General features: G+C 34.6%; 1 protein-coding gene and 1 long non-coding RNA gene across 3 annotated transcripts in view; one reads left to right on the top strand and one right to left on the bottom strand.

Annotated features, from left to right (window-relative positions):
- The window catches only part of Eip78C (Ecdysone-induced protein 78C), a 316686-nt gene that overhangs the window by 122145 nt on the left and 173853 nt on the right, over positions 1–20688 (bottom strand). Inside the window, exon 1 of one of the 2 annotated variants that reach the window (XM_073979820.1) lies at positions 433–2100. The exons of the other annotated variant lie outside the window; for it this stretch is intronic. Within the exon in view, the coding sequence (XP_073835921.1) occupies positions 433–442 (10 nt within the window). The 5' untranslated portion in view covers positions 443–2100. Of the gene's footprint in view, positions 1–432; positions 2101–20688 lie in introns of those variants that run through there. 2 annotated transcript variants of the gene reach the window in all.
- LOC141400577 (uncharacterized) overlaps positions 12317–20688 on the top strand; it is a 66264-nt gene continuing 57892 nt past the window's right edge. Inside the window, exon 1 of the long non-coding RNA XR_012412151.1 lies at positions 12317–12516. This is a non-coding gene — a long non-coding RNA (uncharacterized lncRNA). The remainder of the gene's footprint in view (positions 12517–20688) is intronic.

The raw sequence follows: 20688 nt of genomic DNA, 5'->3' as shown, positions 1-20688 counted from the left end.
AAGAACAAAATTTCTGTTCATTACACCCTAATATACTTTCAATTACCATTATAATGGAGTTACTTCATGTGTCTGTAGTAGTTTGTTATATCAGGATCTTTGTATGTGTGTGTGTATGTGAAAAGAGATTTTTGTTATGCTTAGTTAGTTAAGTGGAGCAATTCACAAGAAGTGCATCATAGCCCCCATGTAGATGGAATGCATTCTGGGTTTTTAGAATATTCCACCAAAAAAAAAAGGATAAAAGAAACAACATAAAGAAGACGAACATATTGAAGTTTAACAAAGCAACAGTTGTTGTTGCCACAAAATGTATAACTCATTAAATGCTTAAAAATACCAAGAAATAGTTTATTGTTATTTAAAGGTAAATATTTTTTTCTTAAAACTAAATAAGAATATAAAAAACAAACAACCAAAAAAATTGCTTACAATTTACCATAAGTCTGATGTTGAAGAATAGCAAAAAACGAACACAAGTGTTAGGCTTGGATTTGTGATGTTTGGCTGGAGTGCAGGGCTTAGAATCGACGTTTAGTTTGATTTGATGAATGCAGCTTCTAAGGAAATCGGAGTTTCGTTTTCTTTTTTTTACTTTTCACAATTGTTGTTTAAAATAATGATTTTTCTTTCTTATCAACTCCTTATTTTTCGTTTTCAAGAGGACGCGTCGTTTTTTCGTCACGAAACTTTTTTTCTGAAGCACAAGATTCTTTTTCTTTGCGTATGCAAATCACGTTTGAAGGAAGGCAGCAGTAGAATATAGTAAACGAAAAAAAACTCACTTTTAATACTTTTTTAATTTGTTGCCTTTTTTGTAAATTTTATGCGAGCCTGTGTGTGTGTTTCATACGAATTTGTTAGCAAATTATTATGTAGGTATGTATGTATGTATGTATTGAGGAGTGTGTAACAAACCGCGCCGGGATATAGTATGTATTTTTATGCTTGTGGTTCTTATACTTTTTCTTCTTCTTCTTCTTTGTTTCTTGCGAGACTGTAAATTTCGTATTTTATGCACTTTGTGGTGGCCGGTATGATTGGTGACTTTTGCTGCCTGCCGCCTTGTTGCTGTTTGTTGTACACTTCACTTGCCTTAACGTTAGCAGAAAGACAGACACGTCTTGTCTTCCCTTTGTCGTTGCCTTTATTGTTGTTGTTGTTTTTGCAAAATTCACTTGGCACTTTTGGACGTAACAAATGCAGGAGGAATGAAGCACAAAGAAGTAGCAGAAACAGAAGAAGAACAACAACACAATCACTTCAGAATTTACTTGAGAACACGAAAAAAAATGAGGTTTCGTTTTATTTTTGGTTGTTGTTTGGATGCAAATCACAAGTCAGACAGTCAAATCGACAGTCAGACAGACGGGGCAGTGCATTTACACTAACGAACTGAACTCAAGTGAGAATGATACACAACACAATATAATCATGCGAAAAAAAAACCCAAACTGGAGTCCATTCAACTTCACTTTTTTTGCGAGGGGGACTATGTGATATATGCACGTATTTTTGTTGCTGTTGTTATTTTTGGGATTTTGTGTGCGTTGTTCTTGTTGTTGTTGTTTGTTTGCAATAAGTAATTTGCAAAATTTATTTCATTTGATTTTTTACACATGGACGGCGGCGACAAGGCTTTCAATGCATCACCACGTTATATTTTTTTCTTTTTTTTTTTTTTGAAATATTTTCAACAATTCTATTTCTTTAAAAATTAAACATAAAAGTTTTTTTGGAAGGCTTAGATAATTTGTTATTGTATTAACTATTTAATACAATTTTAAAAATTAAATTATAAACAATCTATTTTAATTATCAACATAAGGCATTAAACATTTTTTTTGTAATTCTTTGCAAATATTTTCGTAACTGGCCGAGTTATTTGAAATTTCCGAAAGAAAAAACCGCAGAATCGTCTGCAACAGACCACTTCACCACGCAAAACACGACGCAACCGTTTCCAATGAATGACAAACGTTAACTGTTGTGAATGCCGACAAAAAATCCAACCAAATCCAACAGATACAAATTGTAAAGCGCCACGGAGAGTACTCGTATGTTATATGCTGTTTTGTTTCTCTGGCCCCCATAAGTAATGCAACATGGAATAAAAATGCACACAGCAAATATCTATGCTCCCCATCAAATGGGCTCTTTGTATTGCTCTTGCTCTAATATTCTCTCCAAACAACAAATCAATGATTTCAGAGAGCGCTAATGTTTTGAACATAATATGAAGCAAAATTAAAAAAAAAACCTCCCATAGCATGATTTGTTGTTGCTGCTATTATTCTCCCCATTTAGGGTTGCCATTGTGTAATGACTAAAATTGGTAGTTATTTGGTATTGACGTAGGGGATGGAAGATACCAAGGAACGGCCCTGACCGGTTTTAACTTGGCAAAGCCCAGGATTTATCTTGGTCCCTCTTTCATCTCAAGTGGACACTGACCTCCCCGTGGTGTCACCTGGGGAACTGCCTTTAACACCCGTTAAAAGTAGTGAGCTAACATGTGCCGCGCGTTCACCCATAAGAACGTTAAAAACATGGGTTTGGGCGTCCGGTTAGTAACCCTCCCCTAGAAAAAACAGCCTACTATGAAAAAACGAAAGAAAAGAAAAACAAACCCCTCTAAAGTTGACGAACCCCGCAAACGTTTTAAGGACCATGATCAGCGAATCTGCACCTGGATTGTTCGCACTCTTTATAGAGAAGGTGCAGTCTTCGCATTGGCAGACGTACTTGAAAAGTACAAGACCGATATTACTGCCATACAGGAAATACGATGGATTGGGAAAGGCGTGACAACAACACCTAAAGGTGACGCACTGTATTATAGCTGCCATGACGTAAAACATGAGTTTGGTTGTGGATTCGTAGTTAGTCGGAGACTAAAACATCTGGTATCCAGCTTCACCCCAGTGAATGAAAGACTTGCTGCAATTCGAATAAAAGCTAAATTTTTCAACATCAGCTTTATTTGCACTCATGTTCCCACTGAAGAAAAGGACGAACAGACCAAAGATATATTTTACGAGCGCTTAGAAGAAACTTATGACCGTTGCCCTGCCCATGACATTAAAATCATTCTAATGCCAAAATTGGAAAGGAGAATATCTTTGGCCCAACAGTCGGGAAATTCAGTCTCCACAGTGAAACATCTGACAATGGTATGAGGCTGATAGACTTTGCAGCTGCAAAAAACATAGTTAGTTAGAAGTACCAGAGTTAATCATCTCGATATTCATAAGGGCTCCTGGTTGTCTCCAGATCAAAGAACAAGTAATCAAATTGATCATGTTGTGATAGATGGAAGACATTACTCCAGCGTGTTGGATGTACGATCGTTCCGAGGCGCAGCAAAGGTACGTACCCGTCTAAACGTTGCAAATAAAGCACGAACAGACACATCGCGGAAGTTGGACATCGATAGGCTGCAAACACAACAGATAGCCACAGCATATTCCACTCAACTAGCCCAATTGCTTAACGCGAGCACTCCTTGTCCCGATAACATAACAACACAATGGCAAAATATTAGCGCACGAGAAATATCGGGAGAAAAGGAGAGAAGAGAAACGTCTTTTCCGCAAGAAAAAGAGAGAAATGGAAAAGCGGGAGTGTGAAAAAATCGAGATGTACAGGAGCCAGAATGAAGTCCGAAAATTCTACCAAAAAGTGAAACACCAAACAGATGGCTTTGGTACAGGCACATCTCCTGTAAAGACCAGCAAGGTAATCTGGTAACAGATACAGATAGCGTGCTCAGGATATGGAAGGAACATTTCTTCAATCTGCTGGTATCCAATAGTAGCAAAGACGATGATACCACAGATCCAATCCCAGAAGATGGTAAAGAATGTATACCACACGGCCAAGATGAGGTAAAAACAGCAATCAACCGGCTTAAGAATAATAAAGCAGCAGGAGCCGATGGCTTACCAGCCGAGCTGTTTAAAGCCGGAGGCGACGCGCTGATAAGGTGTATGCATCAGCTAGTTAGCATCATCTGGCAGGAAGAACGCGTACCCGACGATTGGAACCTGAGCATCCTATGTCCCGTCCACAAGAAAGGAGATAAGACTGTATGCTCCAACTATAGGGGCATAAGTCTTCTACCTATTGCCTATAAGATAGTGTCAGGGATATTGTGCGAACGACTAAAGCCAATGGTCAACCAAATAATTGGACCATACCAATGTGGCTTTAGACCTGGCAAGTCCACCATTGACCAGATATCTACCCTGCGGCAAATCCTGGAGAAGACCCAAGAGATGCAGATCGACACCAACCACTTTTTTGTCGAAAGTTCCCTCCGATCAAAGGTATTCCATGCAATGTCTGAATTTGGTATCCCCGCAAAGCTCATCCGGCTTTGTAAGATGACTTTTACTGATACTAGGTCCTCAGTTAAAATTGGAAAGAACCTCTCCGAAGAATTTTTTTACCAAAAGAGGTTTCAGACAAGGAGACAGCCTATCGTGTGACCTATTCAACATTTTGCTGGAAAAGGTAATACGAGATGCAAATGTCAAAAGAAATGGCACAATTTACACCAATAGCCACATGTTACTTGCCTATGCTGATGACATAGACATCATGAGACGATCAGTAAAGGAAGTAACTTATACCTTTAGGAAGGTCGAAGCAGAATCTGCGAAAGTGGGTCTGGCGGTAAACGGCGAAAAGACCAAATTGATGGTGTCGACGCGCAAAGCGTCCATAGAGCTCGGACCAACTGTGGAAGTTGGTACCTACAATTTTGAGGTAGTTAAAGACTTCGTCTACCTCGGCACTGCCATAAACACAACAAACAACATCAGTTGTGAAATAAGAAGAAGAATTGGCCAATACAATTCAGACAGATGCTACTATGGTCTAAGTAAGCAATTTAAAAACAAAGCCACATCTCGTCAAACAAAAATAACACTATAAAAAACGCTGATACTACCCGTGCTAATGTATGGCTCCGAAGCATGGGTACTTGCGCAAGCAGATAAGGCAGTGCTTGGTGTGTTTGAGAGGAAAATTCTTCGAAAGATCTACGGGCCGATTTGCGTTGACGGTGAATATCGACGTCGTATGAACCACGAGCTATATAAGCTATACAAAGGCATGAATATAGTTAAACGTATCGAGATGCAACGATTGCGTTGGCTAGGCCCGCTAACCGCTAAACAGGCGTATGAATACATGCCACATGGCGGTGCACGCAGAATCGGCAGGCCTAAGCTTCGATGGAGCATACAAGTGGATGAAGAAATGGAAAGGCGCGGTATTCCAAAAAGTCAAGCGAAAACAGCGAGGAATGGAGATCTTTTCTTACTTCGGTCTATGGAACAAATATTCTGTAATGGGCCAACTAAGTAAGTAAGTATTTGGTATTGAGGTAATGTTATTATATTACACTGTGCGTCATTTTTTGAGTCATGGTTTACTAACCATATTCTGACACTGCAGCGTGATAGAACACCAAAAATAAGAAAATACGTGTCCCGGTGATTTTTCCTATCACTTCAACTTTCGCGGTTATGGGCCCTCAAAGACCTGAGGCATTGATGTCAAAAGGGATCATTTTGTGGGGCTCATATCTTCCGAATTTTGGCTTCCTCGTGAAAGCAAAGTTGTAGTTCTCGTCTTAAAGAATAATAATTGTGAACACATAAAATCCATTCAACCTCATCTTCAAGGTCAAAATCATCAAGGTCAACCTTTCTTATAATTTTTTCTTGGATTTTAGGTTACAGATATCAAACCGATCAGAATTGAAGCAAACAACCATCAACAAAAATGTACCTTAGATCTCAATAAACAACTTTCTAGAACATACGAACTCTGTAGAAACGGTTTTTAAAGGTCAAAATAGCAATACAATTGCGATTTTTATCCTCTTTTCTCAGTTTCTGCTCCATAGATACTAAGCCGTTAAAAATTCAAGAATAGAATTAACCACATTAATGTAGCAAAAATATCAGTAAACAACTTTCTGGAACACACGAACTATCTATGAACGCTCTTTTATGGTGAAAAAAGCGAAAAACTTTTGAAAATATTCGATTTTCGTACTTTTTTCTCCGATTCTGGTCCATAGATACCAAACCATCCAAGATTTAAGAATACCGTCAACTACAAAAAAGTACATAAGATTTCAATGAACAACTGGAGCGCACGATAGCTCTCGCCGCTATCGGTCCAACATTTTTCTTTCGTAATATTAGTTTAAGTTCGAAGATGATTTATATCGGTCCACTCCTTCCGATACCTCCCCCACAAAATTTCGAAAATGTTCAGAAAATTTGTGCGCACATCGTGAAATTTCTGCCAGACTTAGACGAGATTCTAATATGAACTAATTCGGTCTATTCCTTCCGGTGCCTCCCACGCGATATTTTGGAAAAAGTTCAGTTTAGGCCTCCTCTCGAATCGCTTTGATTTTTGTTGTACCAACTTGTATTCACTGCCCTCCATACGTCGATACAAGTATCATCAGGGGCAAGTCAACACTTCCGGAGAAAATAGACTGAAAGTTGCAAAAACCCCTATGACACGGTGTGTAGTGGTTGGAGCGCATGATAACTCTCGAATGGATCGGACGATTCTGTCCAAAATGGCCTTCGAAGATAAGCTATATCGGTCCACCCCTTCAGGTACCTCCCCACAAAAATTCTTAAATGTTCGGAAAAATGTGAGCACTATAACTCTTGAAGCGAGTGACCGATTTGGTCCGTACTTTACACATCCTAATATATCTACCAGATGTTTATCAGGATTGAATTATATTTGTCCACTCCTTCAGGCACCTACTTACTTAGCTGGCCATTACAGAACATTTGTTCCATAGACCGAACTAAGAAAATATCTCCAATTCTCTCTGTTTAGTGCTTCGCTTTTTGGAATACCGCGCCTTGTCATATCTTCATTCACTTGTTTGCGCCATCTATTCTTTGGCCTGCCAATTCTCCGTGCACCGCCAAGCGGTCCGTATTTATACGCCTTTTTATCGGGTTTATCATCGCTCATTCTTATGATACGGCCCAGCCAACGCAATCGCTGCATCTCGATACGTTTAACAATATCGATGTCTTTGTATAGCAGATACAGCTCGTGGTTCATGCGACGTCGATATTCACCGTCAACGCTGATTGGTCCGTAGATCTTTCAAAGAATTTTTTCTCAAACACACCAAGCACTGTCTTATCTGCATGCGCAAGTAGCCAGGCTTCGGAACCATACATCAGCACGGGTAGTATCAGTGTTTTTAAGGCGTTAGTTTTATTTACGAATTGTGGCTTTGGTTTTGAAGGGCTTACGTAAGCCAAAGTAGCATCTGTTGGCCAATACAATTCTTCTTTTTATTTCACAACTGATGTCGTTTGTTGTGTTCACGGCGGTGCTGAGGTATACGAAGTCTTTTACTACCTCAAAATTATTGGACATACAACGGCTTTGACTGGCAAGTCCACCATTGACCAGAGATGCAGATCGACACCTAATACTTTTTGTCGATTATAAAGCAGCTTAGACAGCCCGCTACGTTCAAAGGTATTCCAAGCCATGTCTGAATTTGGTATCCCCGGAAAGCTCATTCGCTTGGTAAAATGACTCTAACTAACACAAGATCTTCAGTTCAAATAGAAAGACTGTCTCCTTGCCTGAAACCTCTTTTGGTACAAAACTCTTCGGAGAGGTTCCTTCCTATTTGAACTGAAGATCTTGTGTTAGTTAGAGTCATTTTACAAAGCCGAATGAGCTTTCCGGGGATACCAAATTCAGACATGGCTTGGAATACCTTTGAACGTAGCGGGCTGTCTAAGGCTGCTTTATAATCGACAAAAAGGTATTAGGTGTCGATCTGCATCTCTGGTCAATGGTGGACTTGCCAGGTCTAAAGCCGCATTGGTATGGTCCAATTATTTCGTTGACCATGGGCTTTAATCGTTCGCACAATATCCATGACACTATCTTGTTGGCAATAGGGAGAAGACTTATGCCCCTATAGTTGGAGCATAAAGTCCTATCTCCTTTCTTATGGACGGGACACAGGATGCTCAGGTTCCAATCGTCGCGTACGCGTTCTTCCTGCCAGATGGAGCTAACTAGCTGTTGCGTACACTTTATTAGCGTGTCGCCTCCGGTTTTAAACGGCTCGGCTGGTAGGCCATCAGCTCCTGCTGCCTTATTATTCTTCAGCCGGTTTATTGCTGTCTTCACCTCATCTTGGCCGGGTGGTATCTTCGTCGACTTCTCTACTATTGGATACCAACAGTTTGGAAAAATGCTCTTTCCATATCCTTAGCACATTATCTGTATCAGTTACCAGATTACCTTGCTGGTGGATGTTTCACTCTTTGGTAGAATTTTCGGACTTCATTCTGTCTCTTGTACATCTCGATTTGTTCACACTCCCGCTTTTCCATCTCGCTATTTTTCCCGCGGAAAAGACGTTTCTCCTCTCTCCTTTTCTCCCGATACCTCTCTCGTGCGCTACGCGTTGCTACTGATTGTTGAGTAGCCCTATATGCCGCATTTTTCTCTTCAGTAGCATCACGACACTCCTGGCCATACCATGGATTCCTTGGTGGAGGTCTCTGGTATCCAAGTACTGATTTTGCGGCTGTTTGCATGGAGTGGGCATTGTTCTGTCATTGTCCTGATATGTTATCGGGACGAGGAGTGCTTTGATTAAGCTGTTGGGCCAGTTGAGTGGAATATGCTGTGGCTATCTGTTGTGATTGCAGCTTACCGATGTCCAACTTCCGTGTTGGGTCTGTTCGCACTTTGTTTGCTACGTTTAATCTGGTACATACCTTTGCTGCAACAAGGTAGTGGTCCGAGTCTATGTTTGCACCTCGGAACGATCGTACATCCAACACGCTTGATGCATGTCATCCATCTATCACAACGTGATCAATTAGATTTCTTGTTCTTTGAACTGGCGGCAGCCAGGTGCCCTCATGAATATCGAGATGCTTAAATCTAGTACTGCTAACTACCATGTTTCTCGCAGCTGCAAAGTCTATCAGCCGCATACGATTGTCAGATGTTTCAATGTGGAGACTGAATTTCCCGACTGTTGGGCCAAAGATATTCTCCTTTCCAATTTTGGCATTAAAATCGCCTAGTATAATTTTAATGTCATGGGCGGGGCAACGGTCATAAGTTTCTTCTAAGCGCTCGTAAAATATATCTTTGGTTCGTCCTTGTCTTCAGTGGGAGCATGAGCGCAAATAAAGCTGACGTTGAAGAATTTTGCTTTTAATCGAATTGCAGCGAGTCTTTCATTCACTGGGGTGAAGATAGAGACCAGATGTTTACTAACCCGACGCCCAAACCCAAGTTTTTAACGTTCTTATTGGTGAACGCGCGGCACATGTTAGCTCACTACCTTTAACGGCCGTTAAAGGCAGTTGCCCAGGTGACACCACGGGGAGGTCAGTGTCCACTTGAGATGAAAGAGGAACCAAGATAAATCCTGGGCTTTGCCATGTTAAAGCCGGTCAGGACCGTTCCTTGGTATCTTCCTCTTCAGGTACCTTCCATACAAAATTTCGAATCACTTCGATTTCCGTTGAAGCAACGACGGTAGTAATTGTCAGGAGCAAGTCCATACTTCCTGAGAAAAAAGCCGGAAAGGTGTAAAAAAGCCTATGCAGTGGCTGGAGAGCACGACAGCTCTAGATTTGGTCCAAAATTTGACGTTCGAATATGGGCAATACCGGTCCACAAATTCCGGTACTTCCCCCATATTTAAAAATGTTTCTAAATTGGTATTGCAGATACCTCTTGAACGGGGCAACCAATTTGGTCCAAATTTTGGATCTATTAATATTGGCTGGAGAGCGCGACAGCTCTCGATTTGGTCCAAAATTTGGCCTTCGAAGATGGGCAATACCGGTCCACTATAAATAATACGATGTGCAAAGCCTGCACCAATCAGAAATTCCCAGCGAGGATTATCTTGCTGATTTGCCATTTTGGTTGGTGCCGTCAGGGTTTCTTGGAGCTTTAAGGCCAATATCTCAGGAAGTATAGACTTCCGCAACAAAAAAATTGTACCGTCATAAAGGGAGCCGCAAGGAAAACTTACTGAAAAAAATTGCAAAACCATCCGAGAGAATCCCTTAAACTTCACTTTATCCGAATTTTGTGTGGGAAGTACCCTAAGGAGAGGACAGATATAGTTCGTATTCGAATTAGATCTATATCTGCAAGGAATAATACGATGTGCAAAGTTTTGACGAAATCGATTGCTCCCTTCGAGAGTTATCGTTCAGACCATTTTACAGAAAAATTTTGAATTTGAATTTGGTTCGAATCGATTGAACTGTTCGAGAGTTATCGTGCGCTCGCCACAGAGTGTTTCTCTGCACACGTATCTATTTGAGCGGGCAATTTCTTGTTGAAAAACAAGAAACAAGGGAACTGATGAAGATCTGTGGCGAGATCTGAAACTATAGTCTTCCCTGCCTTACCCCTTGGTAAACATCGCCAAATTTTTCACACTAATAAATTAAAGTTTTTTAATAAAAAAAAATATTTTATAAAAACCTTTTTCATAGCCAAAAGCGAAGATTTTTTAAAATATTTTTTTAAGATTTTTTTTTAACAAAAAGCGTAACATTTAAATAATTTTAATATTTTTTAAGAATGTTTCAAAGAATGTTTTTTAATTGTTTTCAATACGACTGAAGATCGGCTTAACCACCCGTGAAACGTAGCGTAATGGTTGAATGCGTGGGACTTCGGTAGACTCCTAATTTTTCAATGTATATAATAGGTCTAATAAGCTCAACTCGAAAGAGAATTAATTAAATATCACTATAAAGGACCTTTGCCTTAATAAGGCAAAAATAAAAAATAATTTCAGCATGAGCCAGGCTGGGATTCGAACCTGGGTCTCCGACAACTAATTGTCAAGGTTGCCGGCGTCTTAGCGCTCTGAGCCACCATCAACTTGTCAAAACTTTAGTAGACAATAATTGATGATCAAAATCTTCTGATATAGGAGAACAATTACTAATGACGTAGGAACAAAGCTTACCATAGTATTTGTGAACATTGAAAAATGGGATTACCAAGCAGGACTATAGGAAAAGTTTGGAGTTTCAATTAACTGACATAATTTCGCATATGCATTTATCTAATGAAGTGCGATATAGATACTAGTTCCCAAGCTTTGTCTTCGTCTGCCACAAAAACAACATTCAATACGCCTGAAGATCGGCTTAACCTAATTTTTCAATGTATATAATAGGTCTAATAAGCTCAACTCGAAAGAAAGAATTAATTAAATATCACTATAAATGACCTTCGCCTTAATAAGGCAAAAAGAAAAATCGTTACTATAAAGGGTTTTTTTTATGATTTTTAACCAAAAAGCATAAAATTTTTGAAGAATAATTATTTCATATAAGAAAATTTTTCTTAAAAAAACCCACATAATATATTTTTTTAGAACATTTTTTTTCAAAGCAAAAAGCGTTGATTTATTAAAGAATATATTTAAGACATTTATTAATAGCCGAAAGTTAAGCTGATTTTTTCAAAGCGAACATAATATAATTTTTCGCTATGGCAACTCTTGTCCAGTACAACAACGAAAACCTGTTACTTTCTCCATCTCTGATTTCTTTCTCGGACTCTCACAGAGCACATACGCTCCCTTGGTCAACACATACAACGACATCTAAGCATTACGATTACAATGGAATGTCATAAAACGAACAAAAACAGAGAGTTAAAATAGGGGGCCAAAAATGGCACGTGCAGCAGCTAACCAAGCAATACACTAACAAATACGGATTACGGGAGAAACAACGAAATATATTGAGAATAGGAAATGCAGCTCCTAAAGCGGTGGTGCTCAAAATATTTTGTACATTAGTTTTTCTGAGAGAGTCTTTGCTTTGCTAAACCACGGCAGATGAGAATAAAGAGAACGTATGTTGTTGTTCCAGTCACGTTAACGTATATAGGTGATCTTGGCTGTCCTAAAGAAAGAGAAAAAGAGATTGCTATGCTCGCAAAACAAAAGTAGTGCATAAACCAGATACCACAAAAAATAAAAATGCAACCATTTTTACATATTTCTGTTGTTGTTGTTTTTGTCCCCCCAACAAATCTAGCAGTTATGTTTGTTGGTTGGTTTGGGGCTGCAGCAGCGACAGAGCAAACCGAAAAACCAGTTCAATTGTTCAAGTGTGTGGTAATAGTTGGTGTTTTAAAGCATTTAGGCTGTTAAGGCTCCTTTTAAAGAGTGGTTTGTTTTCTTTTTGGGGGGGATATGAAGCCCAACACCACCACCATCATCACCGCCACCAACCAGCCTCTAACAAAACTTGCTACTCCCCAGATTAGATGCTGCTGCACAGCGAGCACTTAATGCTGTTAGGCATTATTTTCAATGCTTGTGTTGGCTGTTGTTGTAATGGGGATTGTGACTGCTGCTGCAGCCGTTCGTTGCTTTTAAGAGGATTGTATAATTTTTTCTTGTGCTGATGGAGGCGATGTTGGGTGAGTGAGCTTTTTTTTTGCATTTCCGGTTTAAGAAATGAGAGATAGGAGGAAATGTAATCTTCGTTATAATTTCATGTAATTTCCTGGTTAATGTCGGCTTTCTTTTTGCACTTACTGTGGTCGAGTAGGTGAGTGTGTGTGTGTGTACTCTGGAACTGAAATCTGATCTGTATTCATTTGATGTCATTATTATGTCGGAATATTTGGGTACCGGTGCAGATGTAATGAAGATTTACATACAAAGTGGAATTGTTAAATGTTGATGTAATGTTCGGTAATCGCCTTTTTGAGGGTATTAACATTTTTATTTTAATGCAATGTTTTTACTTGTTGTAATTTGATTTAGTATCTAGATAATTTTTTATTTTTTTAAATGTAAATTTGTTTTAATTTTTATTTAATTTAGATGCAGGTAACAGTTATTGGGCAGGATTTTTTTAAGAATAAATGCAGTCATAAATGTGAATTTTTAAGGATTTTTATGGAGTATAGTTTTTATACCCTCAGCATTTTTGCTAACGAGAGTATATGTGCCTCATCGAAATAAGTACACAGAAAAAAATATTTCAAGAATTTTTACATATTTTAGTTCGTGATGTAGTTTTTTCATACTGTGCCGGTACCTCACATGAGATACATGTGCAGTTTCTTATTTCCATCCGAAAGCCACTATTTTTTCATGAGATGCAAAATCACTTTCCTATTTTCCCTATATTCCACTATTTGCTCTCATATTTCCTCTCTTGTTCGGTAAATGCTCTCAACTTTGTTCTCGTTTTCTTTTGAATGGTCTCGTCGTCTCACCATCGTATTGACAATGCATCAACAAATCACAACACAACCCCCACCATCGTCTCACGATCACATTGAGACTATGTGCTGTTTTACATTTAAACGATTTCTCTTACGATTTTTTGTCTCCTCTTTGTGGTGGTTATTCTTGTTAAGCAGAGTTGCAAAACATAGTAAGAGAAATTGAAACAAAATTTAGTTTTGCAATTAATTTTGTGCATAAAAAATCATTTAAAGCATAAAATGATTATTTGTTATAAGCATTTTAAAATTTGTATAACATATTTTTATAAAATACCTTCTTTTTACATTAAGTATTTTTAACAAAATGTACACTTGGTACCATGTTACAAAAAAATGCAACCCTGTGTGTGAAATTTACGAAGATGAGCAAAGAGGAGACAAAAAATCGTAAGACAAATCGCTTAAATGTAAAACAGCACTATATCAACAAACCGCACCACACATACACACCACAACAACATACCTACAAAACAGTGGTAGTTTTGTTGTTAGTTAACTGACAAACCAAACAACTACAGTGCGTTTGGTGTCGAAAAAACAAAGTGTTTGACTGTATAGTTCGCAACTAGAAATTTTTAATTTCTTTAATATAAAGGCAACATCAAATACCTGAACTTAGTGCTGATAGACTCAACATGTACGTACATATGGTTCGTATTGTTCTGCTATGTTCACAAGACGATAACAATTACCGCGAAAATCCATTAGAAGAAACGGTAAATTACAGTAATACAAAATAAAAGCATTAAATAAAAAACAGCAAAATTTGTTTCCGGTTTGGTTGGTGGTTGTCAGTCAATAATAACAAAAACAACAACTCGCCAAAATTGTTTTCTTTTTTTAATCTCTCAGAAAACAAACAGGTTTTTTGCTTTATTAAAGGCGTTCATGAAATGCAGAAATTTGAACCTTGGCAAGACTTTATGAACACTATTCCTGAAATACAGTAATTATTTTTTTTTTTCTGTGTACGTTTGAACGAAATGTGTTTCAGACATTTTGTCTGGCTGGCTGGTGCGCACGATAACTCTCGAACGGATGAACCGATTTTGTCCAAACTTAGTTTAAGTTCGAAGATGGGTTTATCGGTCCACTTTTTCCGGTACCTCCCCCACAAAAGTTCGGAAATGTTCCGAAAATTTGTGCGCACTATAACTTCTGAAGGGAGCAACCGGACTAGTATGGACTCAATCGGTCCACTCCTTCGGGTACCTCTCACTCAAAATATCGCGAAAGTTCAGTTTTGGACCTGTTCGCGAATCTCTTTGATTTTTCTTGTAGCAACTTGACTGTACATGTCTCATTAGGGGCAAGTCCAACTTCCTGAGGAAATAGCCTGAAAGGTTCAAAAACCCACTGTCACACCGTGTGTAGTGGTTGGAGCGCAAGACAACTCTCGAACGGATCAACCGATTTGGTCCATTTTTTTTGCCTTCGTAATATTTTGTCCAAACATTGTTTAAGTTCGAACATAAGCCATATTGGTCCACTCCTTCAGGTACCTCCCCCACAAAAGTACAAAAATGTTCGGAAAAATTGTTCGCACGATAACTCTTGAAGGGAGTGGCCGATTTGGTCCAAACTTTACACATACGAATATATCTACCAGATATAGATTAGGTTCGAATATGGATTATGTTTGTCCACTTCTTCGAGTACCTATCACACAAAATTACGGATAAGTTCACTTTAAGACCTGCTCTCGAATCACTTTGATTTTTTTGAAGCAACTTGCATTTGCTGCCTCAATTACAGCCCGACAGGTGTAAAAAAACCCCTATGGCACCATATGTAGTGGCTGGAGAGCACGATAACTCTCGAACTAATCGATTTGGTCCAAAATGTTGCCTTCCTCATATTTTGTCATACTTCAAGTTCAAAGAAAGGCAACTTCCGGTAGTTCCCCCGAATATTTAAAAAATGTCACTTAAATGGTATGCGCGATATCTCTTGAACAAATATAGTCCAAAATTAGGATCTCCTATTATTTTGTCCAAATTTAGTTTAACTTCTAAAATGGAGGGTACATCGTCAACAAAAGTTCAACATTTGTGTTTAAGTGCAGTTTAAGTTCTGCTCGAAGATCCTTTGGAAATGTATGTCGATGCTGCTCGTTTTTGTCCTACTTACAATGGTATTATGTTTTCCGTGGACAAGCCCATGTTTCCTGGCATACTGGTCCATAATTAATACGATGACCCACTGAAATGACTAGTGGGCGCGAAACTGTTATTCAAGAATTTTTTTTCGAAAGAATTTTTAAGAATACGAGTATTTTTTAATATTTTATTTCAAAATGTTCTTCTTTCTTATTTTTTGTTTGTTTTTTTTAAACCGTAAATTTTTTAAGAATATTATTTCAAAATTGTGGATTTTTAAAAAATATTTTTTCAAAAATTGAATATTTTTAAAGAATATGAAAGAATATTTTAATGAATTTTTTGTTTAAGATTTTTTTAAAGCAAGAACTTTTAAAAAATATTTTTTAGTAACTATTTCCAAAAAATATTTGTAGTAATTTTTTTTAGAAAATTTACATTTTTGTCAGAGCTTGGATTTTTTAAGAATATTTTTTAAGATTAATTTTTTCAAAACATGGATTTTTTAGAAAATTTACATTTTGTCAGATCTTGGATTTTTTAAGAATATTTATTAAGATTTATTTTTTCAAAACATGGATTTTTTTAAATATATTTTTTCAAGATAAATTTTTTAAAAGAATATGTGTTCTAGATAATTTTTTCAAAAGATTGGTTTTTAAGGAAAAAAGTGATTTTTTTAACTGTTTTTTAAGAATTTTTTTTCGAAAGAATTTTTAAGAATACGAATATTTTTAAATTTTTTATTTCAAAATGTTCTTCTTTCTTATTTTTTTTTTGTTTTTTAAACCGTAGATTTTTTAAGAATATTATTTCAAAATTGTGGATTTTTAAAAAATATTTTTCAAAAATTGAATATTTTAAAGAATATGTTTTTCAATGTCGTGGATATTTACATTTTTGTTTTCAAAATTGTGGATTTAAAGATTTTTGTTTTCAAAATCGTGGATTTTTAAAGAATATTTTTTTTCAAAATCGTGCGTTTTAAAAATATTTTTCAAAATCGTAGATTTTAAAAAATATACTTTTTTCAAAGACGTACATTTTTAAAGAATAATTTTTCAACATCGTTAATGTCTAAAGATTTTTTCGAAATCATGAATTTTTAAAGAATATTATTTTTTCAAAATCGTGGATATTTAAATAATATTTTTCGAAATGATGCATTTTTATAGAATATTTTTCAAAATGGCAAATTTTTACCGTTGTTTTTTGATTTTTTTAAGATTTTTTTCAAAATCTTGAATTTTTTAAATTTTTTGTTTAACGGGAATTTTTTACGTAATATTTTTTTCAAAGTGTTGGATTTTTCAAATAATATTTTTAGATTTTTAAAATATATTTTCTTATTTTTAGGGAATATTTTTTAAATTATTTTTTAAAAGCGTGGATTTTCAAAAACCTTTGTCAACAGAATATTTTTCAATACAATTTTTTCAAAATATTTTTTAAATAAATTTTGTTTAAAAGCCTGGATTTGTTAAAAATATTTTTCTATGAAAAACGTTTTCTAAAGTGTGGATTATTTCGAATTTAATTTAAAAGCCTGGATTATTAAAAATCCCATTTTTTCAAAACATCAAATTAAAAAAAATATATTTTTCAATAAAATTTTTCAAAAGACGCCATTTAAAAAAAATTTTCATGAATATTTTTTTTTTCAAAAGCGTGGATTAAAGTAAAAACCGTTTCAGGAAAAATTTCCAAAGCTTGGACTTAAAAAAACTGTATTTTCCCATAACATTATTTGAAAAACGTGGATTTGTAAAAGTTTACGTTTTCAGTAAAATATTTTTCAAAAACGTGGATTTTTAAAACAAAAGTATTTTTGAATATTTTTTTTTTATATCGTGGATTTTTTAAAATTATTATATTTTATTATATTTATTATATTTTTTTTTTAAATTGTTTTCAAATATTTTTTGTTGAAAAACATTTTTAGAGAATATATTAGTAAAAAATCGTGTATTATTTTTCAAAATCGTGGATTTTTAAAGAAAGTTTTTTAAAATGGTGCATTTTGTAATGTTTTTGAATTGATTTTTTTAAATAATATTTTCAGATTTTTAAAATATATTTTCTTGTTTTTAAGGAATATTTTTAAATTATTTTTTAAAAGCGTGAATTTTCAAAAACCTTTTTCAAAACAATATTTTTTTAGTACAATTTTTTTCAAAATATTTATTTAATAAATTTTGTTTAAAAGCCTGGTTTTGTTAAAAATATTTTTCTAAGAAAAACGTTTTCTAAAGTGTGGATTGCTTAAAAAAAGTGTTTCAATATTTTTTTATTTTTTTTTTAAATCCTGCGTTATTAAAAAAACAGATTTTTTCAAAACCTTGGATTTAAAAAAAAATCAATAAAATTTTTTCAAAAGTCTCCATTTAAAGAAAAGTTATTTTCATGAATATTTTTTCATAAGCGTGGATTAAAATAAAACCCTTTTCAGGAAAATTTTCCAAAGCTTGGACTAAAAAAAAAACTATCTTTTCCCAAAACATTATTTGAAAAAAACGTGGATTTGTAAACATTTAAGTTTTCAGTAAAATATTTTTCAAAAACGTGGATTTTTAAAACAAAAATATTTTTGAATATTTTTTTATATCGTGGATTTAAAAGAAAAATATTTTTTTATAATTTTTTTCAAATACTTTTTGTTGGAAAACATTTTTTAAAGAATATTTTTTGTAAAAAATCGTGCACTATTTTTCAAAATCGTGGATTTTTAAAAAATATTTTTCAAAATGGTGGATTTTTTAAGAATATTTTTCAAAATGGTGGATTTTTAAAGAATATTTTTTAAAGTGGTCCGTTTTTAAAGACTTTTTTTAAATCGTGGATTTTTCAAAATCATGAATTTTTTTAAGAATATTTTCTCGAAATTGTGGATTTTTTAAAGTTTTTGAATTGATTTTTTAAATAATATTTTTAGATTTTTAAAATACATATATTTTATTATTTTTAAGGAATATTTTTTAAATTATTTTTTAAAAGCGTCGATTTTCAAAAACCTTTGTCGAAAGAATATTTTACATCTTTGTGTTTATTTCAGCTTGAGACCATATTTTGTTGTAATTCAATTGTTTGAATAACAACAAAATATTTTAAAGTGGATATGAAATTGATTAGTTGCGGGCGAAGGGTAGGGAATACTATAGTTTCAGTTGTCACCAAACAACTTCATCAGTTCCCTTTTTTTCGCCGACTCTGTATCGATAAACAGGTCAATAAAGCCATCTAGCAAATTAAATAAAATGAGAAATTTGCTGTATGTCCCTAAAGCTGTTTACTTGACCAACTTTCTTGTTGTTTTTACCCCCGCTTATTGAAGCAACATTCATATGTTCGTATTCTTTGCGAAGCAAAGACGACATAAAAACAGTGGTGGATATGAAATTCTTTAGTTCGACTCAAATTGTAGGGTAAACAGCTTTAGGGCCATACAGCAAATTTCTCATTTTATTTAATTTGCTAGATGGCTTTATTGACCTGTTTATCGATACAGAGTCGGCGAAAAAAAGGGAACTGATGAAGTTGTTTGGTGACAACTGAAACTATAGTATTCCCTACCCTTCGCCCACAACTAATCAATTTCATATCCACTTTAAAATATTTTGTTGTTATTCAAACAATTGAATTACAACAAAATATGGACTCAAGCTGAAATAAACACAAAGATGTAAAATTCTGCAGTCCAACAATAAAAAACGCCAACAACGAAAGAATATTTTTTCAATACTATTTTTTCAATACTATTTTTTCAAAATATTTTTTTTTAATAAAATTTGTTTAAAGGCCTGGATTTGTTAAAAATATTTTTACCTCTATTTTTCAAAACCTAGAATTTAGAAAAAATATTTTTTTAATACATTTTTTGAAAAGTCTCCATTTAAAAAACTGCTATTTTCATGAGTATTTTTTAATAGAGTGAATTAAATTATAAACATTTTCAAGAAAAATGTCCAAAGCTTGGACATAAAAAACTATATTTTCCAAAACATAATCTCAAAAACATGGATTTCTAAAATTTTAATTTTTCAATAAATTAAAAAAAAAAATAATTTTTGAATATTTGTTTTTATATTGTGGATTTTTTAAAAAATCTTTCAAATGAGTGGATTTAAAAAAATGCAATAATAGACTTTAAAAAGAGTGGATTAAAAAATTCAAGAACAGTTTTGAAAAGTGTGGATTTTGTTTTTTTTTTCCAAAATAGTCTGGCCTAATCCCTTTGTTGTTATTTTAATATTTTAAAAGCAGAGGAGACCAGTTTCGATCCTCGCCACTGGATCTCATCAGTTCCCTTGTTTCTTGTGTGTGGATATTCTCCACCGAAGTTATTTTTCAATAACTTCTCCAAGAAAAACTTCAACCGTCAGCTCTAAATATAATGGTGAACAAAGCAAAAACTTCAACGAATTTTTTTTTTTAAAAAATATTTTTTTCAGAAATGTTTCGAAGCGTGAATTTTTAAAAAATATTTTTTTCATAAATGTTTTCATTTGCGTGGATTTTTTTAAGAAACGTTTTCAAAATGTTGGATTTTTTAAAAAAATGTTATTTTAAAAAATTTTCAAAAACGTGGATTTTTTTAAAAAAATATTTTTTAAGAGATGTTTTCAAAAGCGTGGATTTTTAAAAGATATTTTTTAAGTAATATTTTAAAAAGTGGAATTTTAAAAAATATTTTTTTAAGAAATTTTTTTAAAAGCGTGGAATTTTTAAAAGCATATTTTTAAGAAATGTTTTCAAATGCGTGGATTTTTAAAAGATATTTTTTAAGAAATATTTTCAAAAGCGTGGAATTTCTAAAGTTTTTTTTTAAAGAAATGTTTTCAAAAGCGTGGATTTTCTAAAGTTTTTTTTTAAAGAAATGTTTTCAAATGTTTGTTTTTTTAATTTTTTTCTAAGAAATGATTTCAAAAGCGTGGCTTTTTTAAAAAATATCTTTTTAAGAAATGTTTTCAAAATAGCGGATTATCTATTTAAACATTTCGTGAAAGTCCTGCAGGTCTCCTCTAGATATAAGCCATCGTATAACTCTTCCTTGGATGGAATACCTTCTACAACTTTCCATTTCATTCTTCACCAAGTCTACTAAAATGATAATTCTGTTCATATTCCTACATGGCTTCCATCTGATAAAGAAGAATATTTTTGCATTATCCCATCATTGTCGACGATAATGCATTTCGCTTTTTTGTTTTCGTGCCTGTTTATAACAATAAAAAATCCCAACATTTCTGTGAACTTT

The sequence above is a fragment of the Musca autumnalis genome, unplaced genomic scaffold (assembly GCF_047663935.1).
Source record: "Musca autumnalis isolate F117 unplaced genomic scaffold, ASM4766393v1 scaffold_4, whole genome shotgun sequence".
In the NCBI taxonomy this organism is placed as follows: Eukaryota; Metazoa; Arthropoda; class Insecta; order Diptera; family Muscidae; genus Musca; species Musca autumnalis.
This window is presented reverse-complemented; position numbering and strand designations above follow the sequence as displayed.